The following is a 22,030-nucleotide window of genomic DNA, read 5'->3' as shown; positions in this document are numbered from 1 at the left end:
AATTGCCGGTTAACGAGGCGGAGCTCGCGCGATGACGTAATGGCAAGTGATAGCGTCTGGCGCGTGCTGCAGAGGCCATTTTGGATTTGGCACGTGATCGTGCTCTGGCTGCGATGACGCAATTGCTCGCAAACGATACGAGCGGCCATTTTGGTAGTGGGCAGAGCCGGGCGCTGTGACATTGCGGATGATTGATGTATGAGGGGAAGGGTCACGGGATCTCACCCATGAGGCACCGCGCTGAGGGCACTTTTCTTCTCATTTTTTCCTATCTCTTGTGTTTGCAGACTGTTTCCCTTCTTCCATCACCGTCATTGTTCAGTATTCGGTCAGTATTTTACATCAGTATTTGTAAGCCAAAGCCAGGAGCGGGTGATAAATGCAGAAGTGGTGCATATGTTTCTATTAGACTTTTCCTCTTAATTGTTCCACTCCTGGTTTTGGCTACAAATACTGATGTAAAATACTGACCAAATACTGACCGTGTGAATATCTTAACCCCTTTACCCCCAAGGGTGGTTTGCACGTTAATGACCAGGCCAATTTTTACAATTCTGACCACTGTCCCTTTATGAGGTTTTAACTCCGAAACGCTTCAACGGATCCCGGTGATTCTGACATTGTTTTCTCGTGACATATTGTACTTCATGATAGTGGTAAAAATTCTTTGATATTACTTGCGTTTGTTTGTGAAAAAAACGGAAATTTGGCGAAAATTATGAAAATTTCGCAATTTTCCAACTTTGAATTTTTATGCAATTAAATCACAGGGATATGTCACACAAAATACTTAATAAGTAACATTTCCCACATGTCTACTTTACATCAGCACAATTTTGGAACCAAAATTTTTTTTTGTTAGGGAGTTATAAGGGTTAAAAGTTGACCAGCAATTTCTAGTTTTTACAACACCATTTTTTCTTAGGGACCACGTCTCATTTGAAGTCATTTTGAGGGGTCTATATGATAGAAAATACCCAAGTGTGACACCATTCTAAAAACTGCACCCCTCAAGGTGTTCAAAACCACATTCAAGAAGTTTATTAACCCTTCAGGTGCTTCACAGGAAGTTTTAGAATGTTTAAATAAAAATAAACATTTAACTTTTTTTCACAAAAAATTTACTTCAGCTCCAATTTGTTTTATTTTACCAAGAGTAACAGGATAAAATGGATGCCAAAAGTTGTTGTACAATTTGTCCTGAGTACGCCGATACCCCATATGGGGGGGTAAATCATTGTTTGGGTGCATGACAGACACAAGTGACACCATTTTGGAAAGTAGACCCCCTAAGGAACTTGAAGACACAAAAGAGAATAGTAAAACCAAAAACACTCAGTTTGAAAAAAATGTTGCAGTAATCCGCAAGTGCTAGTAAAAGATGTAAAAAACAGGGTATTTGGTTGATACGTTTTTTGCAAAAAATGTATACTAAGCTGCTCTACCAATCTTCACGGTATACCCTTATCAGAGCAGTCCTAACTAATGTATGCAATCCCTATCTGATGTATTTAAAAACCTGATCATCTGTATATTACCTGTGTGAACAGGGTTCAGAGAGGAAAAATCCATGTGTGCATACAGAGTAGAACAGCTTTTGTGCAGATAGCCCAAGAGGAGTGGTGGGTAGCTCCCCAGTCTTGTAGACACAAGAGAACAATTATGGAAACATGAACACATGGGCTACTTGCACAGTGAACAAGTCTGTAGGATCATGTTCACACACCACCAAGAAACCTGAAGACACAAAAGAGAATAGTAAAACCAAAAACACTCAGTTTTTTTGTGCATGTGCAAGTAGCCCATGTGTTCATGTTTCCATAATTGTTCTCTTGTGTCTACAAGACTGGGGAGCTACCCACCACTCCTCTTGGGCTATCTGCACAAAAGCTGTTCTACTCTGTATGCACACATGGATTTTTCCTCTCTGAACCCTGTTCACACAGGTAATATACAGATGATCAGGTTTTTAAATACATCAGATAGGGATTGCATACATTAGTTAGGACTGCTCTGATAAGGGTATACCGTGAAGATTGGTAGAGCAGCTTAGTATACATTTTTTGCAAAAAACGTATCAACCAAATACCCTGTTTTTTACATCTTTTACTAGCACTTGCGGATTACTGCAACATTTTTTTCAAACTGAGTGTTTTTGGTTTTACTATTCTCTTTTGTGTCTTCAGGTTTCTTGGTGGTGTGTGAACATGATCCTACAGACTTGTTCACTGTGCAAGTAGCCCATGTGTTCATGTTTCCATAATTGTTCTCTTGTGTCTACAAGACTGGGGAGCTACCCACCACTCCTCTTGGGCTATCTGCACAAAAGCTGTTCTACTCTGTATGCACACATGGATTTTTCCTCTCTGAACCCTGTTCACACAGGTAATATACAGATGATCAGGTTTTTAAATACATCAGATAGGGATTGCATACATTAGTTAGGACTGCTCTGATAAGGGTATACCGTGAAGATTGGTAGAGCAGCTTAGTATACATTTTTTGCAAAAAACGTATCAACCAAATACCCTGTTTTTTACATCTTTTACTAGCACTTGCGGATTTCTGCAACATTTTTTTCAAACTGAGTGTTTTTGGTTTTACTATTCTCTTTTGTGTCTTCAGGTTTCTTGGTGGTGTGTTAACATGATCCTACAGACTTGTTCACTGTGCAAGTAGCCCATGTGTTCATGTTTCCCCTAAGGAACTTATCTAGATGTGTTTTGAGCGCTTTGACCCACCAAGGACTTCACAGAAGTTTATAATGCAGAGCCGTAAAAATAAAACAAAAATTTTTTACCACAAAAATTATATTTTAGCCCCCAGTTTTGTATTTTCCCGAGGGTAACAGGAGAAATTGGACCCCAAAATTTTTTGTACAATTTGTGCTGAGTACACTGATACCCCATATGTGGGGGGTAACCACTGCTTGGTCGCATGGCAGAGCTCGGAAGGGAAGGAGCGCCATTCGGAATGCAGACTTAGATGGAATGGTCTGCAGGCGTCACATTGCGTTTGCAGAGCCCCTAATGTACCTAAACAGTACAAACCCCCCACAAGTGACCCCATATTGGAAACTAGACCCCCCCCAGGGAACTCATCTAGATGTGTTGTGAGAACTTTGAACCCCTAAGTGTTTCACTACAGTTTATAACGCAGAGCCGTGAAAATAAAAAATATTTTTTTCCCACAAAAATTATTTTTTAGCCCCCAGTTTTGTATTTTCCCAAGGGTAACAGGAGAAATTGGACCCAAAAAGATGTTGTCCTATTTGTCCTGAGTACGCTGATACCCCATATGTGGGGGTAAACCACTGTTTGGGCACACGGGAGAGCTCGGAAGGGAAGAAGCACTGTTTTACTTTTTCAACGCAGAATTGGCTGGAATTGAGATCGGCCGCCATGTCGCGTTTGGAGAGCCCCTGATGTGCCTAAACTGTGGAAACTGTTGTGAATTCTGTTATCGAACTCCCTCCTGTGGTCATGAATGGTACTTCGGCGAGTTCTGTCCATGGACTCCCTCTGGTGGCTGTGAGTGGAGCTGCTCCTTCTGAGATTCCTTCCACAGGTGACGTAGTTTATTCTTTGGCTGGCTGTTCTATTTAACTCCACTCAGATCGTTACTCCATGCCAGCTGTCAATGTTCTTGTACTGGTTCAGTTCGCTCTTGGATCTTTCTGGTGACCTGTCTACTCCAGCAGAACCTAAGTCCCTGCTAGTAAATATTTGTTTCCTTGTCCAGCTGGCTATCATGACCTTGCTTTGCTAGCTGGAAGCTCTGGGATGCAGAGTGGCACCTCCGCACCGTGAGTCGGTACGGAGGTCTTTTTGCACACTCTGCGTGGTCTTTTTGTAGGGTTTTGTGCTGACCGCAAAGATACCTTTCCTATCCTCAGTCTGTTTAGTAAGTCTGGCCTCCCTTTGCTGAAACCTGTTTCATTTCTGTGTTTGTGACTTTCATCTTAACTCACAGTCAATATATGTGGGGGGCTGCCTTTTCCTTTGGGGAATTTCTCTGAGGCAAGGTAGGCTTTATTTTCTATCTGTAGGGCTAGCTAGCTCTTAGGCTGTGAAGAGGCGTCTAGGTCGTGTTAGGTACGCTCCACAGCTATTTCTAGTTGTGTGATAGGATTAGGGGTTGTGGTCAGCAGAGCTCCCACTTCCCAGAGCTTGTCCTGTGTGAGTTTAACCATCAGGTTGTTCCCGGTGCTCCTAACCACCAGGTCCATAATAGTACAGCTGGCCCAAAAGTGTTAATGCATCTCAATAGAGGGATAAGAGAAGTTCTGAGACCATTTTTTTTTCTTTGCAGTGTGTTTTGTCTCTCTTTTCCCCTTTACCTTTGGGTGGTTCAGGACACAGGTGTAGATATGGACATTCAAGGTCTGTCCTCTTGTGTGGATCATCTCACTGCAAGGGTACAAAGCATTCAAGATTTTGTAGTTCAGAATCCGATGTTAGAACCTAGAATTCCAATTCCTGATTTGTTTTCTGGGGATAGATCTAAGTTTTTGAATTTCAAAAATAATTGTAAACTGTTTCTTGCTTTGAAACCCCGCTCCTCTGGTGACCCCGTTCAACAAGTGAAAATTATTATTTCTTTTTTGCGTGGCGACCCTCAAGACTGGGCATTTTCCCTTGCGCCAGGAGATCCTGCATTGCGTGATGTTGATGCATTTTTTCTGGCGCTTGGATTGCTTTATGATGAACCAAATTCAGTGGATCAGGCAGAGAAAATCTTGCTGGCTTTGTGTTAGGGTCAGGATGAAGCGGAGGTATATTGTCAGAAGTTTAGAAAGTGGTCTGTGCTTACCCAGTGGAATGAGTGTGCCCTGGCGGCAATTTTCAGAAAGGGTCTTTCGGAAACCCTTAAGGATACTATGGTGGGATTTCCCCCGCCTGCTGGTCTGAATGAGTCTATGTCCTTGGCCATTCAGATCGATCGGCGTTTGGGTGAGCGCAAAGCTGTGCACCATTTGGCGGTACTCTCTGAGCACAGGCCTGAGCCCATGCAATGCGATAGGACTTTGACCAGAGCTGAACGGCAGGAACACAGACGTCAGAATGGGCTGTGTTTTTACTGTGGTGACTCCACTCATGCTATTTCCAATTGTCCTAAGCGCACTAAGCGGTTCGCTAGGTCTGCCACCATTGGTACTGTACAGTCTAAATTTCTTTTGTCCGTTACTCTGATTTGCTCTTTGTCGTCCTATTCTGTTATGGCATTTGTGGATTCAGGCGCTGCCCTGAATTTGATGGACTTAGAGTTTGCCAGGCGCTGTGGTTTTTTCTTGGAGCCCTTGCAGTATCCTATTCCATTGAGAGGAATTGATGCTACGCCTTTAGCCAAGAATAAGCCTCAGTACTGGACTCATTTGACCATGTGCATGGCTCCTGCACATCGGGAGGATATTCGCTTTTTGGTGTTGCATAATCTGCATGATGTGGTCGTTTTGGGGTTGCCATGGCTACAGGCCCATAATCCAGTATTGGATTGGAAATCTATGTCTGTGTCCGGCTGGGGTTGTCAGGGGGTACATGGTGATGTTCCATTGCTGTCAATTTCGCCTTCCACTCCTTCTGAAGTCCCTGAGTTTTTGTCAGATTACCGGGATGTATTTGAAGAGCCCAAATCCGGTGCCTTACCTCCTCATAGGGATTGCGATTGTGCTATTAATTTGATTCCTGGTAGTAAGTTTCCTAAGGGCCGACTGTTTAATTTATCTGTGCCAGAGCACGCCGCTATGCGGAGTTATATAAAGGAATCCTTGGAGAAAGGTCATATTCGCCCGTCGTCATCACCGTTGGGAGCAGGGTTATTTTTTGTGGCCAAGAAGGATGGCTCTTTGAGACCTTGTATTGATTACCGCCTTCTTAATAAGATCACAGTCAAATTTCAGTACCCTTTGCCGCTGCTGTCTGATTTGTTTGCTCGGATTAAGGGGGCTAGTTGGTTCACCAAGATAGATCTTCGAGGGGCGTATAATCTTGTGCGAATTAAACAGGGCGATGAATGGAAAACAGCATTTAATACGCCCGAGGGCCATTTTGAGTACCTGGTTATGCCATTCGGGCTTTCTAATGCTCCATCTGTGTTTCAGTCCTTTATGCATGACATCTTCCGAAAGTACCTGGTGTAACGTGGCTAAAGGATGTCTAATCGATGGGAGATATGTCCCTTATAGATGGCTTGCTACTGTGATGTAACCATAGCTACCTATATGTGTTTCAGGACCTGTGGTGATGTCACAACCACATGTCTGGTCATGTGATGGGTTCTGGGTGTGGTTAGACATATAAAAGAAAGCCTAATGCTTAACACAGGTAGATATGTGTGGAGGTGAAACCCTCCTGAGTGTGTTACGGCTTCAGGACTGAGCCGGATGAACTGGACACTTGTTTTTTCTTTGCCTGAACCAAAGGCTATTTGCTTTCTGTTGTTTTGTCATATGGTTTATGGCGTAATAAACCCAGTGAACTTTAAAGGAACCTGCCTCCTGAGTGTCAGCCGTCGCAGCTGAGTGAGTGGAACCCCTACAATTGGTGGTAGACATGCGAGCAGCGTTCCCAGCGGAGAAGTGAGTTTATTTTTTGAATGTCCTGGGTCAAGGCTGTTTCAAGCCAGCAAGCATTGCCGGAGAAAATGGAGGACTTGCTGAAACACTTGGTCCAGCAGGAGCAAAGGCAGCAAGAGACCAACAGGCTGTTGATGCAGCAGATACAACAGAGCCAGCAGCAGATGCAGCTTCTGGCAACCGCCATCCAGGGCAAGGCGAGCGCCCCAACCCCAGGTTTGGCTGATGACACCCACGTCCGAAAGACGGTAAGACGCACATTGCAGAAAATGACTCCCGGGGATGATGTTGAGGCCTTCCTGACGGTGTTTGAGAGGGTCGCTGAGAGGGAAAAACTTCCGCCAGAACAGTGGGCAGAGGTACTTGCGCCATACCTGACAGGAGTACCCCAGAAGGCGTACTATGATTTGACCTTGCAGGATGCCAAAGAGTATCACAAATTGAAAGCCGAGATTCTCGCACGTTTGGGGGTGACACTGACTGTCAGGGCACAGCGAGTTCACTCCTGGGGCTATCACCGGGACAAACCACCTCGTTCCCAAATGTTTGATCTGTTGCACCTGGTCCAGAAATGGCTGCAGCCAGAGTCATCTACGCCTGCTCACATGGTAGAACGGGTGATGATGGATCGGTTTGTCCATTCCCTCCCGAGGCCTATACAGACTTGGGTTGCCCAGGGTGATCCCCAGAATGCCGACGAGCTGATCGGACTGGTTGAGAGATACCAAGGGTTGGAAGGCTCCTTCAGGAGGCAGCCCATGCCATACTGGGGGTCCCAGAAGGAAGCTGAGCCCCAAAAAGGGGTGGCGCGTCCAAGGTCACCAAGGGCGGGGGAGGTGGTGCCCAAGGTCCCTACGGGTGATATTGTTTGTTGGAGGTGCCACAAGCCAGGACATATAGCTGCCCGATGTTCCCAAACCACTGAGCAGATGGACTGTAGCATGGGACGCCGTTGTTCATACTATGCGTATCCAGCCTGCAGTGTGAACTCTCCGCCCAACGAGGGACCTCAAGCGTGTCCCGTAAAGGTGAACGGTCGAGCAGTAACGGCACTGTTAGACTCGGGGAGCCTAGTGACCCTGGTGAGGGCCACTTTTCCTCTCCACCTGCTCCCGGGAAAGAAGGTCGGAGTGCGGTGCATACATGGTGATGCAAAGGACTACCCTGTGGCCAGTGTGAACATTGAAACGACATGTGGCACGGAGTCCCACATAGTCGGCGTCGTTCAGGACTTGTTGCACCCTATAATTATTGGCCGGGATTTCTGTTTGTTTTGGGATTTGTGGGGGAAAGGTTCTGAGCTCCCTAGCAAGAGTAGGGAACCAGTGAACCCTGGAAGGGTGGTGCCACACCCAGAGTCAGACAGGTTTCCTTTTTGTGTCCTGGCTGGAGATGAGGAGGAAGTGTCCCCTGCATCTGACATTCTGGAGTTAGAGGTATCCGGTGAAAATTTTGGGACTGCCCAACATAGGGACCCCACTCTGAGGGAAGCCTTTAATAATGTCACAGTTATTGACGGGGTGGTACAGGAGCCGGGGGCAGACACAAGATTTCCCCATTTTCTAATGAGCAGGGAGTTGTTGTACCGGGTCACGAAAATAAGGGAGGAGTTGGTAGAGCAGTTGGTAGTGCCGGGTCCATATAGACGGAAGGTGTTGGACATGGCCCATTCACACATCTTGGGTGGACACCTAGGGGTGGAAAAAACGCAGGAACGGGTTGTGCAGAGGTTCTATTGGCCTGGGTGCCACCGGGAAATAGTGAACTATTGCAGGTCCTGCCCTACATGTCAGCTAACTGCTCCCACTCCTCATTTCCGAAACCCCCTTGTGTCACTGCCCATTATTGAGGTGCCATTCGAGAGAATTGCCATGGACTTGGTCGGTCCCTTAGTTAAATCAGCCCGGGGCCATCAGTATATTTTAGTCATCCTGGACTATGCCACACGCTATCCTGAGGCAATTCCCTTGAGAAATTCTTCTTCAAAGAGTATAGCTCGCGAGTTGGTCCATGTCTTTTCCCGGACAGGTCTGCCGAAGGAGATCCTGACTGACCAGGGGACACCTTTCATGAGCAAGGTGATGAGGGAACTATGCAAAGCCCTGAAAATCTCCCAGTTGAGGACCTCGGTGTACCATCCCCAGTCAGATGGCCTTGTTGAGAGATTTAACAAGACACTGAAGAGCATGCTGAGAGAAGCTATAGAAAAAGACGGTAGAGACTGGGATTGTCTCTTACCCTATTTGATGTTTTCCATTCGTGAAGTTCCACAGGCCTCCACAGGTTTCTCACCGTTTGAGCTTCTGTATGGCCGACATCCACGAGGACTCCTGGATATAGCCAAGGAAACCTGGGAAGCCGAAGTCACGCCCCACAGAAGCGTCATTGAGCATGTGGCCCTGATGCAGCAGAGGATTGCAAAGGTGATGCCTATCGTGAAAGAACACCTTCTCCAAGCACAAGAAGCTCAGGCCAGGGTCTACAACCGGTCTGCAAGAGTGAGGCAATTCAATCCGGGAGACCGAGTTCTTGTGTTAGTTCCGACAGTGGAAAGCAAGTTCTTGGCCAAATGGCAAGGGCCATATGAGGTTGTCGAGAAACTTGGTGAAGTAAACTATAAAATTCACCAACCAGGAAGACGGAAACCATTCCAAGTATACCATGTCAACCTTATCAAGCCGTGGCAAGATAGAGAGCCGACAGTAACTCCATCGTTGTTAAGCAACCCAGAAGATGAGGTTGGAGCGGTTACTATAGCGGAGACGCTATCGGAGTCCCAGAAACAGCAATGCCGGGAGTTACTCCAGAAAAACAGGGACCTGTTTTCCGAGTTGCCTGGGTACACGAAGGTCATAGAGCATGAGGTCCTGACAGAGCCCCATGTGCGCGTGAACGTGAAGCCCTATAGAATTACTGAGGCCCGTCGAGAAATAGTCTCCAAGGAAGTGGAGCGTATGTTGAAGCTTGGAGTCATTGAGGAATCCAAGAGCGGTTGGTCGAGCCCAATTGTCCTGGTCCCAAAACCTGATGGGGAGTGGAGATTTTGCAACGACTATAGGAAGTTGAATGAGGTCTCTAAGTTCGACGCATATCCCATGCCCCACGTTGATGAGCTCATCGAAAGGCTTGGGCCCGCCAGGTACATAACCACCTTGGATTTGACGAAGGGGTATTGGCAGATCCCCATGGCACAGGAAGCCAAGGAGAAGACGGCGTTTTCTACACCAGATGGGTGCTTCCAGTATGTCTGGATGCCATTTGGCCTACAGGGAGCTCCGGCCACCTTCCAAAGGGCTATGGATAGAGTCCTTGCACCCCACAAGGCATACGCTGCTGCGTACCTAGATGATATCGTCATCTTTAGCCCGGACTGGGAGAGTCATCTGGAGAAAGTCCAAGCGGTGTTTGATGCTATAAGAGAGGCCGGATTTACAATAAACCCGAAGAAGTGTGCATTGGGTAAAGAAGAAGCTAAGTACCTTGGATACATAGTGGGTCATGGAGAAATAAAACCCCAAATCAGTAAAGTGGAGGCAATTCAAACATGGCCAAAACCAGTTTCCAAGAAGCAAGTTAAAGCCTTCCTGGGAATCGTGGGATATTACAGGAGGTTCATCCCAAACTTCGCCACAATGGCGGCGCCTCTGACTGACCCTGCTAAAAGGGACAAAATCAGTAATGGTTAAGTGGTCCGAAGAAACAGATTCAGCCTTCCAAGAAATGAAAGAGGCTTTATGTAAGCAACCCGTTCTGATGGCCCCAAACTTCAAGAAAGAGTTTATTCTTCAAACAGATGCCTCAGATGTTGGGGTGGGAGCAGTCCTTTCCCAAGAACTACATGGAGAGGAGCATCCTGTTCTCTATCTGAGTAGGAAGCTGTCCTCGTCTGAAAAGAACTACTCAGTCGTTGAAAAGGAGTGCTTGGCCATAAAATGGGCAGTCGACACATTACGGTACTATTTGCTGGGACGTAAATTTAGACTGATATCCGACCATGCCCCACTTAGGTGGATGAGGGAAACGAAGGGTAGAAATGCTAGGGTCACCCGTTGGTTCTTAGCCCTGCAGGACTTCTGTTTCCATGTGGAACATAGGGCCGGAAAGCTGCACGGTAATGCTGATGCCCTGTCAAGAATCCCTTGTCTAGTGGGAGAAAGTGCCAAGCCCCACGGCTTTAGGCAGAGGGGGGAGGTATGTAACGTGGCTAAAGGATGTCTAATCGATGGGAGATATGTCCCTTATAGATGGCTTGCTACTGTGATGTAACCATAGCTACCTATATGTGTTTCAGGACCTGTGGTGATGTCACAACCACATGTCTGGTCATGTGATGGGTTCTGGGTGTGGTTAGACATATAAAAGAAAGCCTAATGCTTAACACAGGTAGATATGTGTGGAGGTGAAACCCTCCTGAGTGTGTTACGGCTTCAGGACTGAGCCGGATGAACTGGACACTTGTTTTTTCTTTGCCTGAACCAAAGGCTATTTGCTTTCTGTTGTTTTGTCATATGGTTTATGGCGTAATAAACCCAGTGAACTTTAAAGGAACCTGCCTCCTGAGTGTCAGCCGTCGCAGCTGAGTGAGTGGAACCCCTACACTGGATAGATTCATGATTGTATATTTGGATGATATTTTGGTCTTTTCGGATGATTGGGAGTCTCATGTGAAGCAGGTCAGAATGGTGTTCCAGGTCCTTCGTGCGAATTCCTTGTTTGTGAAGGGGTCGAAATGTCTCTTTGGGGTTCAGAAGGTTTCATTTTTGGGTTTCATTTTTTTCCCCTTCTACTATCGAGATGGACCCTGTTAAAGTTCAGGCCATTTATGATTGGACTCAGCCGACATCTGTGAAGAGCCTGCAGAAGTTCCTGGGCTTTGCTAATTTTTACCGTCGCTTCATCGCTAATTTTTCTAGTTTTGCTAAACCGTTGACTGATTTGACCAAGAAAGGTGCTGATGTGGTCAATTGGTCCTCTGCGGCTGTAGAGGCTTTTCAGGAGTTGAAGCGTCGTTTTTCTTCTGCCCCTGTGTTATGCCAGCCAGATGTTTCGCTCCCGTTTCAGGTCGAGGTTGATGCTTCTGAGATTGGAGCAGGGGCTGTTTTGTCGCAAAGAAGTTCTGATGGCTTGGTGATGAAACCATGTGCCTTCTTTTCTAGAAAATTCTCGCCTGCTGAGCGCAATTATGATGTTGGCAATCGAGAGTTGTTGGCCATGAAGTGGGCATTCGAGGAGTGGCGACAATGGCTTGAAGGAGCCAAGCATCGCGTGGTGGTCTTGACGGATCACAAGAAATTGACTTATCTCGAGTCTGCCAAACGGTTGAATCCTAGACAGGCTCGATGGTAGCTGTTTTTCTCCCATTTTGATTTTGTGGTTTCGTACCTTCCGGGCTCTAAGAATGTGAAGGCTGATGCCCTGTCAAGGAGTTTTGTGCCTGACTCTCCGGGTGTTCCTGAGCCGGCGGGTATTCTCAAAGAGGGGGTAATTTTGTCTGCCATCTCCCCTGATTTACGGCACGTGCTGCAGAAGTTTCAGACTGATAGACCTGACCGTTGTCCAGCGGAGAAACTGTTTGTCCCTGATAGATGGACTAGTAGAGTTATCTCTGAGGTTCATTGTTCGGTGTTGGCGGGTCATCCTGGAATCTTTGGTACCAGAGATTTGGTGGCTAGATCCTTTTGGTGGCCTTCTTTGTCACGGGATGTGCGTTCTTTTGTGCAGTCCTGTGGGACTTGTGCTCGGGCTAAGCCCTGCTGTTCTCGTGCCAGTGGGTTGCTTTTGCCCTTGCCAGTCCCGAAGAGGCCCTGGATGCATATTTCCATGGATTTTATTTCAGATCTCCCTGTCTCTCAAAGGATGTCGGTCATTTGGGTGGTTTGTGATCGCTTCTCTAAGTTGGTCCATTTGGTACCCTTGTCTAAATTGCCTTCCTCCTCTGATTTGGTGCCATTGTTTTTCCAGCATGTGGTTCGTTTGCATGGCATTCCGGAGAACATCGTCTCGGACAGAGGTTCCCAGTTTGTTTCGAGGTTTTGGCGGTCCTTTTGTGCTAAGATGGGCATTGATTTGTCTTTTTCTTCGGCTTTCCATCCTCAGACAAATGGCCAAACCGAACGAACTAATCAGACTTTGGAAACATATCTGAGATGCTTTGTTTCTGCTGATCAGGATGATTGGGTGTCCTTCTTGCCTTTGGCTGAGTTCGCCCTTAATAATCGGGCCAGCTCGGCTACTTTGGTTTCGCCTTTTTTCTGTAATTCTGGTTTCCATCCTCGTTTCTCTTCAAGGCAGGTTGAGCCTTCGGACTGTCCTGGTGTGGATACGGTGGTGGACAGGTTGCAGCAGATTTGGACTCATGTGGTGGACAATTTGACATTGTCCCAGGAGAAGGCTCAACGTTTCGCTAACCGCCGTCGCTGTGTTGGTCCCCGTCTTCGTGTTGGGGATTTGGTTTAGTTGTCATCTCGTTATATTCCTATGAAAGTTTCCTCTCCTAAGTTTAAGCCTCGTTTCATTGGTCCGTATAAGATTTCTGAAGTTCTCTATCCTGTGTCATTTCGTTTGGCCATTCCAGCTTCTTTTGCCATCCATAATTTGTTCCATAGGTCGTTATTGCGGAGATACGTGGCGCCTATGGTTCCCTCCGTTGACCCTCCTGCCCCGGTGTTGGTTGAGGGGGAGTTGGAGTATCTGGTGGAGAAGATTTTGGATTCTCGTATTTCGAGACGGAAACTCCAGTACCTGGTCAAGTGGAAGGGTTATGGTCAGGAAGATAATTCCTGGGCTTTTGCCTCTGATGTTCATGCTGCCGATCTAGTTCGTGCCTTTCATTTGGCTCGTCCTGATTGGCCTGGGGGCTCTGGTGAGGGTTCGGTGACCCCTCCTCAAGGGGGGGGGGTACTGTTGTGAATTCTGTTATCGAACTCCCTCCTGTGGTCATGAATGGTACTTCGGCGAGTTCTGTCCATGGACTCCCTCTGGTGGCTGTGAGTGGAGCTGCTGCTTCTGAGATTCCTTCCACAGGTGACGTAGTTTATTCTTTGGCTGGCTGTTCTATTTAACTCCACTCAGATCGTTACTCCATGCCAGCTGTCAATGTTCTTGTACTGGTTCAGTTCGCTCTTGGATCTTTCTGGTGACCTGTCTACTCCAGCAGAAGCTAAGTCCCTGCTAGTAATTATTTGTTCATTGTTTCCTTGTCCAGCTGGCTATCATGACCTTGCTTTGCTAGCTGGAAGCTCTGGGATGCAGAGTGGCACCTCCGCACCGTGAGTCGGTACGGAGGTCTTTTTGCACACTCTGCGTGGTCTTTTTGTAGGGTTTTGTGCTGACCGCAAAGATACCTTTCCTATCCTCAGTCTGTTTAGTAAGTCGGGCCTCCCTTTGCTGAAACCTGTTTCATTTCTGTGTTTGTGACTTTCATCTTAACTCACAGTCAATATATGTGGGGGGCTGCCTTTTCCTTTGGGGAATTTCTCTGAGGCAAGGTAGGCTTTATTTTCTATCTTTAGGGCTAGGTAGCTCTTAGGCTGTGAAGAGGCGTCTAGGTCGTGTTAGGTACGCTCCACGGCTATTTCTAGTTGTGTGATAGCATTAGGGGTTGCGGTCAGCAGAGCTCCCACTTCCCAGAGCTTGTCCTGTGTGAGTTTAACCATCAGGTCGTTCCCGGTGCTCCTAACTACCAGGTCCATAACAGGAAACCCCCCAATTATAACTGAAACCCTAATCCAAGCACACCCCTAACCCTAATCCCAACAGTAACCCTAACCACACCTCTAACCCTGACACACCCACTAACCCTAATCCCAACCCTATTCCCAACTGTAAATGTAATCTAAACCCTAACCGTAACTTTAGCCCCAACCCTAACTGTAGCCCCAACCCTAACCCTAACCCTAGCCCTAACCCTAGCCCTATCCCTAACCCGAGCCCTAATGGGAAAATGGAAATAAATACATTTTTTAAATTTTTCCCTAACTAAGGGGGTGATGAAGGGGGGTTTGATTTACTTTTATAGCGGGTTTTTTAGCGGATTTTTATGATTGGCAGCCGTCACACACTGAAAGACGCTTTTTATTGCAAAAAATATTTTTTGCATTACCACATTTTGAGAGCTATAATTTTTCCATATTTTGGTCCACAGAGTCATGTGAGGTCTTGTTTTTTGCGGGACGAGTTGACGTTTTTATTGGTAACATTTTCGGGCATGTGACATTTTTTGATTGCTTTTTATTACGATTTTTGTGAGGCAGAATGACCAAAAATCAGCTATTCATGAATTTCTTTTGGGGGAGGCGTTTATACCGTTCCGTGTTTGGCAAAATTGATAAAGCAGTTTTATTCTTCGGGTCAGTACGATTACAGCGACACCTCATTTATTCATTTTTTTATATTTTGGCGCTTTTATACGATAAAAACTATTTTATAGAAAAAATAATTATTTTTGCAGCGCTTTATTCTCAGGACTATTACTTTTTTATTTTTTCGCTGATGATGCTGTATGGCAGCTCGTTTTTTTGCGGGACAAGATGACGTTTTCAGCGGTACCATGGTTATTTATATCTGTCTTTTTGATTGCGTGTTATTCCACTTTTTGTTCGGTGGTATGATAATAAAGCATTGTTTTTTGCCTCGTTTTTTTTTTTCTTACGGTGTTTACTGAAGGGGTTAACTAGTGGGCCAGTTTTATAGGTGGGGTCGTTACGGACGCGGCGATACTAAATATGTGTACTTTTATTGTTTTTTATTATTATTTAGATAAAGAAATGTATTTATGGGAATAATATTTTTTTTCCATTATTTAGGAATATTTTTTTTAATTTTTTTTACACATTTGGAAAAAAAATTTTCTACTTTTTTACTTTGTTCCAGGGGGGGACATCACAGATCGGTGATCCGACAGTTTGCACAGCACTCTGTCAGATCATCGATCTGACATGCAGCACTGCAGGCTTCACAGTGTCTGCTCTGAGCAGGCTCTGTGAAGCCACCTCCCTCCCTGCAGGACCCGGATGCCGCGGCCATCTTGGATCCGGGGCCTGCAGCAAGGAAGGAGGTAGGAGACCCTCACAGCAATGCGATCACATCGCGTTGCTGCGGGGGTCTCAGGGAAGCCCGCAGGGAGCCCCCTCCCTGCGCGATGCTTCCCTATACCGCCGACACATCGCGATCATGTTTGATCGTGGTGTGCCGGGGGTTAATGTGCCGGGGGCGGTCCGTGACCGCTTCTGGCACATAGTGCCGGATGTCAGCTGCGATAGGCAGCTGACACCCGGCCGCGATCGGCCGCGCTCCCCCCGTGAGCGCTGCCGATCGCATATGACGTACTATCCCGTCGAGGGTCAGATAGGCCCAGGGCACCTCGACGGGATAGTACGTCTAAGGTCAGAAAGGGGTTAAATTCGTTATTTTTTTTATACATATGGTAATTTTAAAATTTAAATTTCGCACGGTCCTTGCGCTTCAAAGGGTCTGCAGACCCGTTGAAGCGCAAGGACCGCTCAAAACGGCCGTCGTCTCCCCTGCTCGCACAAGCTCCTTTTCTTCTCCCCCGGCCATGAAGTTTTAATTGTGAAGACTCAATAAAATTTGCTACTTTGAAGATTGGTGAGTGCATCCTGCTTTTTTCTTTTGCTACCTGAATCACACAACAATGTTTTGTGTCTCAGAATACAACAAACCCTTCTGCCTCCACCTCAAAAGGTTTTGTTTTGTTTGTTTTTTGCATTTTTCTGTGCAATATTGAATAAATACAGAGTCAATTTGTTATTGTTGTTATCGTTTCATCCTGATGAATAAAGTGAACGTGTCAAACTGTATGAGTAACAGTATTAAAAAAAAATTCCACAATTGTTTTATTGTTTTTTTCCACGCCAAAAAGGATTAATACGGTGGTGAAAAAGTCATATATACCCCAAAAATGTTACCTATGAAAACTACATATTGTCATATAAAATAAGCTCTCATTTAGCTCTGTTGATGGAAAAGTGTAAAACTATGTTTCTCAAAAGAAGGCGACATAAATACAAGTGTTTTTGTTTTTTCACAAACAGCGTATTTATTGTAGAAAAGTAACCAAACAATTAAAACTACATAAATTTGATCTTGAACCAAACTATAGAATAAAGAGATCGCTTTATGCGGCACGTGAAAAGCAATAAATGTAAAAAAAAAAAGTTGCTTTTTTTCTAGTTCTTCCCAAAAAGAGTTACGGTAATAAAAGTTAGGCATTAAGTTAGCTGTACTCCCCGAAATAGTGCCATGGAGAAATGCTACTCGTCTCACACAAAAGAAAGAAAAACTAAAGCCGTAAAAAAAAAAACGAATGTAGAAAATAGAACTAAAAATCGAATTTGATGATTTTATAAAGGAAAATAGATGTTTGCGCTCTGTGACCAAATCAGACCCCATCCTTAAGGGTGTAAGAAATATTTTTAAAACATAAATCTGTGGCTTGTGATTACTTTTTTTTTTTAGGAATTCATTGCAAAATTTTGACCCTGTAACGTAGAGCACGCGATACACAAATGTTCCACTAGGGGGAGCACAAGATCTGTGCGGATAAACCGTTTCACGGGTTTTGCACAGTACCATATGCATATGGCAGATTAATTAATAATAAAATAATAAATAATAATGCTGGCAGTGTTACACAGTCCGCATCTTCCTGCAACAGCAGCGATCAGCAAAGCGTCAATTGCCACTGTTAACCTCCGGAGGTGTTTAAGGCGCCCAGTTCAGGGGGAACACCATTCTGTGAGCTCTCCTGGCCCCCCTCGGTAGTCCTGTGATGCCCAGTCATAGGCGATTGTGATTTTCTCTACATACAAATACAGTTGCATTTCATTATATAGTAAAAGCGAAAAAAAACAATCAAAGGGTCAAGTCCCCTAAAGGGAACTAGAAAAAAGTTTACAAATTTTGTAAAATGAGAAAAAAAAACAAGCTATAATTTGGAATCAGTGCTCTTTCCCCCCATTCATGAGGAAAAAATACATTTAGTATTGCCACATCCCTAAAAATTCAGTCTATCAAAATATAAAATTATCTCACAGTAAGGTAAACACCGTAAAGCAAAAATAAACAAGACGATCTGCTGTTTTTCAGTGTCACATCTCTTTCATAAACTGCAACAAAAAAAAAGAGATTAAAACTTTTTATGCCCATTAAAATGGTTTTGATAAGTTTGGTATCGCAGTAATTGTAACGACCTCAGGAATCATATTTATAGGTCAATTTTACAACACAACGAACACTGTAAAAACAGAACCCATCAATGGCGGGGTTAATGGGGTTAAGCCGCAGCACTTCTGGTCTCCTCTGATCGCTGCTATCTCTGTGACCACGGGCTCTAGTGACCGGTGGTGATGTGCCATCTAGGTCAAGGATGTGAATATCAAACACACAGAGGGCCAAAATGAAAAAGTTCATCAAAGTTGAGTGGCCTACATAGTCTTCCATACAGAATAATGGGCCTCACATAATCCTCCATACAGAATAATGGTCCCCACAGTCCTCAATGCAGAATATTGGGCCCCACATAGTCCTCCATACAGAATAATGGGCCCACATAGTCCTTCATACAGAATAATGAGCCCCCCAAAGACCTCCATAAAGAATAATGGGCCCCACATAGTCCTCCATGCAGAATAATGGGCCCCACATAGTCCTCCATGCAGAATAATGGGCCCCACATAGTCCTCCATACAGAACCATGGGGCCCACACAGTCCTCCATACAGAATAGTGGGCCCTACATAGTCTTCCATACACAATAATTGGCCACACATAGTCCTCCATACAGAATAATGGGGCCCACACTGTCCTCCACACAGAATAATGGGCCCCACATAGTCTTCCATACAGAATAATGGGCCCCACATAGTCCTTCATACGAATAATGGGCCCTACATAGTCATCCATACAGAATAATGAGCCCCACATAATCCTCAGTGGGTTAAGCACTTCTGGTCTCCGCTGGTCGCTGACATCTATGTGACCACTGTGTCTAGTGATCGGTGGTGATGTGCCAGGTCCATCTAGGGCAGGGATGTGAAAATCAAACACACAGAGGGACAAAATGAAAAACTTGTACAAAGTTGAGCGCCCCACATAGCCTTCCATACAGAATAATGTGCCCCATACAGTCCTCCATACAGAATAATGGGCCCCCCATAGTTCTCCATACAGAATAATGGGCCTCACATAATCCTCCATACAGAAAAATGGGCCCACACAGTCCTGCATACAGAATAATGGTCCCCAATAGTCCTCCATAAATAACTAGATGGGCATTTCCTGAAGGAAATACATGGTGCTTGAACAGCGCTGCCAGCTTTACAGCAGTGTATCAGGTGTGGACTGTAAAGGCCCCTTCACATTAAGCGACGCTGCAGCGATACCGACAACGATCCGGATCGCTGCAGCGTCGCTGTTTGGTCGCTGGAGAGCTGTCACACAGACCGCTCTCCAGCGACCAACGATGCCGGTAACCAGGGTAAACATCGGGTAACTAAGCGCAGGGCCGCGCTTAGTAACCCGATGTTTACCCTGGTTACCATCCTAAAAGTAAAAAAAAACAAACAGTACATACTTACCTACCGCTGTCTGTCCTCCAGCACTGTGCTCTGCACTCCTCCTGTACTGTCTGTGAGCACAGCGGCCGGAAAGCAGAGTGGTGACGTCACCGCTCTGCTTTCCGGCTGACCGACGCTCACAGCCAGTACAGGAGGAGAGCAGAGCACAGCGCTGGAGGACAGACAGCGGTAGGTAAGTATGTAGTGTTTGGGTTTTTTTACTGTTAGGATGGTAACCAGGGTAAACATCGGGTTACTAAGCGCGGCCCTGCGCTTAGTTACCCGATGTTTACCCTGGTTACCAGTGAAGACATCGCTGGATCGGTGTCACACACGCCGATCCAGCGGTGTCAGGAGGAGTCCAGCGACGAAATAAAGTTCTGGACTTTATTCAGCGACCAACGATCTCCCAGCAGGGGCCTGATCGTTGGTCGCTGTCACACATAACGATTTCAATAACGATATCGTTGCTACGTCACAAAAAGCAACGATATCGTTAACAATATCGTTATGTGTGAAGGTACCTTAAGAAAGTAAAGTTAGATTAGAAGGTGACTAGCAGATTAGGAAGAACAGGCCTCACACAGTGAAACTGCCTGACAGACAGCTCTAGCTGCCCCGACAACCAATCAGAGGTCAGCTTTCATTTTACCTCAGCAGTTTCAAATATGAAAGCTGACCTCTGGCTGCTATGGACAACCAAAATGGTTTTACTCTGAGGCAATTTTCATTAATCAGGCCACTAACATTTGTTATAGAAATCAGGGAACCTTGTCACATACATTTCTTATAGCAGTGCAGTGGTCCCTATTTACTCAATAAAATTGTACAATTAGTGGACTAGTAAGTGCTTAAGGTCCCTTCACACTGAATGATACCACTGACGATTGCAACGCTAGAGGGTTCAAGCACCGTAAAAAATGTATTTATTTCAGAGTCGGGTGTCGGAGTGTCGGGTGTCGGAGTGTCGGGTGTCGGAGTGTCAGGTGCCAGAGTGTCAGATGTCAGAGTGTCGGATGTTGGGGTGTCAGTGTGTCGGTTGTCAGTGTCGGGGTGTCGGAGTGTCGGGTGCCAGAGTGTCGGATGTCGGGGTGTTGGGGTGTCAGAGTGTCGGGTGTCAGTGTCGGAGTGTTGGGTGTCGGATTGTCGGGGTGTCGGAGTGTCGGGTGTCGGAGTGTCGGGGTGTCAGAGTCGGGTGTCAGAGTCGGGTGTCGGAGTGTCGAGTGTCGGGTGTCAGAGAGTCAGAGTGTCGGGTGTCGGGTGTTGGAGTGTCGGAGTGTCGGGGTGTTGAGTGTCGGGTGTCGGAGTGTCAGGTGTTGGGGTGTCGGATGTCGGAGTGTCGGGTGTCAGAGTGTTGGGTGTCAGAGTGTCGGGTGTCAGTGTCGGGTGTCAGTGTCGGAGTGTCAGGTGTCGGGTGTCAGAGTGTCGGGTGTCAGAGTGTCGGGTGTCAGAGTGTCGGGTGTCAGTGTTGGGTGTCAGTGTCGGAGTGTCAGGTGTCGGAGTGTCAGGGGTCGGAGTGTCAGAGTGTCGGGTGTCGGAGTGTTGGGTGTCAGAGTGTCGGGGTGTCGGATTGTCAGTGTGTCGGAGTGTCGGGGTGTCGGATTGTCGGGGTGTTGGAGTGTCGGAATGTCGGGGTGTCGGAGTGTCGGGGTGTCGGGGTAACGGCGTAGTGAGAAAAAAGTAAAAACGCCAGAATTACGTTTTTTGGTCGCTGCTACATTGCATTAAAATGCAATAACGGGCGATCAGAAGAACTTATCTGCCTAAAATGGTATAATTAAAAACATCAGCTTGGAACCAAAAAATAAGCCCTCTCCCAACCCCAGATCACGAAAAATGGAGACGCTACGGAAAATGGTACAATTTTTGGAATTTTTTTTGACCACTTAGATAAAAAAGAACCTAGACATGTTTGGCGTCTATGAACACATAATAACCTGGAGAATTATAATGGCAGGTCAGTTTTAGCATTTAGTGAACCTAGTAAAAAAGCCAAACAAAAAATAATTGTGGGATTGCACTTTTTTTTGCAATTTCACCGCACATGGATTTTTTTCCCGTTTCCTAGTACAAGACATGGTAAAACCAATGGTGTCGTTCAAAAGTATAACTCGTCCCGCAAAAAATAAGCCCTCACATGGCTATATTGACGGAAAAATAAAAAAGTTATGGCTCTGGGAAGAAGGGGAGCGGAAAACGCAAAACCGAAAAAAGCCTCGGGGGTTTAGGGGTTAAAAATGTACAGTTCTTAGAAAATTGCAACAAATACCAATTTTTTTTTCCAATTTTTAACAAAAGTTTTGAAATTTTTTAACCACTAAAATATACTACACTAGGATTGAGTGAAATGGATCAGACAATTTCAAAAGTCGCCGACTTTTGAAAAAGTCGGGTTTCATGAAACCCGACCCGATCCTGGTGTGGGATCGGGCATGCGGTCCGCGATCTTCGCACCAAAGTCGGGTTTCGTATGACGCGTTCAGCGCCATTTATATATATATATATATATATATATATATATATATATATATATATATATATGTAATTGAGACACATATATATACAGTGGGGCAAAAAAGTATTTAGTCAGTCAGCAATAGTGCAAGTTCCACCACTTAAAAAGATGAGAGGCGTCTGTAATTTACATCATAGGTAGACCTCAACTATGGGAGACAAACTGAGAAAAAAAAATCCAGAAAATCACATTGTCTGTTTTTTTAACAATTTATTTGCATATTATGGTGGAAAATAAGTATTTGGTCAGAAACAAACAATCAAGATTTCTGGCTCTCACAGACCTGTAACTTCTTCTTTAAGAGTCTCCTCTTTCCTCCACTCATTACCTGTAGTAATGGCACCTGTTTAAACTTGTTATCAGTATA

The 22,030-nt window shown here is 45.6% G+C and overlaps 1 protein-coding gene across 1 annotated transcript; it reads left to right on the top strand.

Annotated features, from left to right (window-relative positions):
• Positions 1 to 20,068: 20,068 nt before the first annotated feature.
• On the top strand, positions 20,069 to 20,818 carry LOC138657064 (keratin-associated protein 5-11-like). Its single transcript, XM_069744577.1, has one exon. The coding sequence runs from the start codon at positions 20,069 to 20,071 to the stop codon at positions 20,816 to 20,818; it is 750 nt and encodes a 249-aa protein (XP_069600678.1).
• Positions 20,819 to 22,030: the final 1,212 nt, after the last annotated feature.

The sequence above is a fragment of the Ranitomeya imitator genome, chromosome 1 (genome assembly GCF_032444005.1).
Source record: "Ranitomeya imitator isolate aRanImi1 chromosome 1, aRanImi1.pri, whole genome shotgun sequence".
NCBI lineage: Eukaryota > Metazoa > Chordata > Amphibia > Anura > Dendrobatidae > Ranitomeya > Ranitomeya imitator.
Note: the sequence above shows the minus strand (reverse complement) of the source record. Positions and strands in the feature narration are given on the sequence as shown.

What these genes read in the sequence shown, in the direction of transcription:
- LOC138657064 (XM_069744577.1), top strand. Translation starts at nt 20,069, where the DNA reads ATGTATTTATTTCAGAGTCGGGTGTCGGAGTGTCGGGTGTCGGAGTGT.